The sequence below is a fragment of the Buceros rhinoceros genome, unplaced genomic scaffold (assembly GCF_000710305.1).
Source record: "Buceros rhinoceros silvestris isolate BGI_N320 unplaced genomic scaffold, ASM71030v1 scaffold21802, whole genome shotgun sequence".
NCBI classification, from domain to species: Eukaryota; Metazoa; Chordata; class Aves; order Bucerotiformes; family Bucerotidae; genus Buceros; species Buceros rhinoceros.
This window is the reverse complement of record NW_010399742.1, coordinates 2,071-2,380: the sequence shown is the minus strand read 5'-3', so window position 1 is coordinate 2,380 and position 310 is coordinate 2,071. Positions and strand designations below refer to the sequence as shown.

Here is a 310-nt window from a genome sequence, read left to right as displayed (position 1 = left end):
CCAGGATCCATCCCACTGGGGGACAGGGCCAGTGTGGGCAGGGCGGGGGGTACCCACTCAGGCGGCACTGTGGAGACAGGGGGAGCTGGGCTCCTCTTGACGAGGTCTGCAACTGGAGACATGACCCCGAGCAGCGTCCCTGAGCTGGAGCCAGGGACGGGATGGACATGGGAGAAAAATCTGGAACAACTCCCGCCCCGGGGTGGTTCTGCCCCGCGGTCAGACGAGCACCCACCTCTCTCGCGGACGAAATACGCCAGGTAGAGGGCGAGCTCCTTGACGGAGACGCTGATGCGGTGGGGGTGGGCGC

General features: G+C 66.5%; 1 protein-coding gene across 1 annotated transcript in view; it reads right to left on the bottom strand.

Moving 5' to 3' along the window:
• Window positions 1-235: 235 nt before the first annotated feature.
• LOC104489447 (nuclear factor 1 C-type-like) overlaps window positions 236-310 on the bottom strand; it is a gene marked incomplete at its 3' end in the record, with an annotated part of 774 nt that continues 699 nt past the window's right edge. Inside the window, exon 2 of the mRNA XM_010131611.1 lies at window positions 236-299. Within this exon, the coding sequence (XP_010129913.1) occupies window positions 236-299 (64 nt within the window). The remainder of the gene's footprint in view (window positions 300-310) is intronic.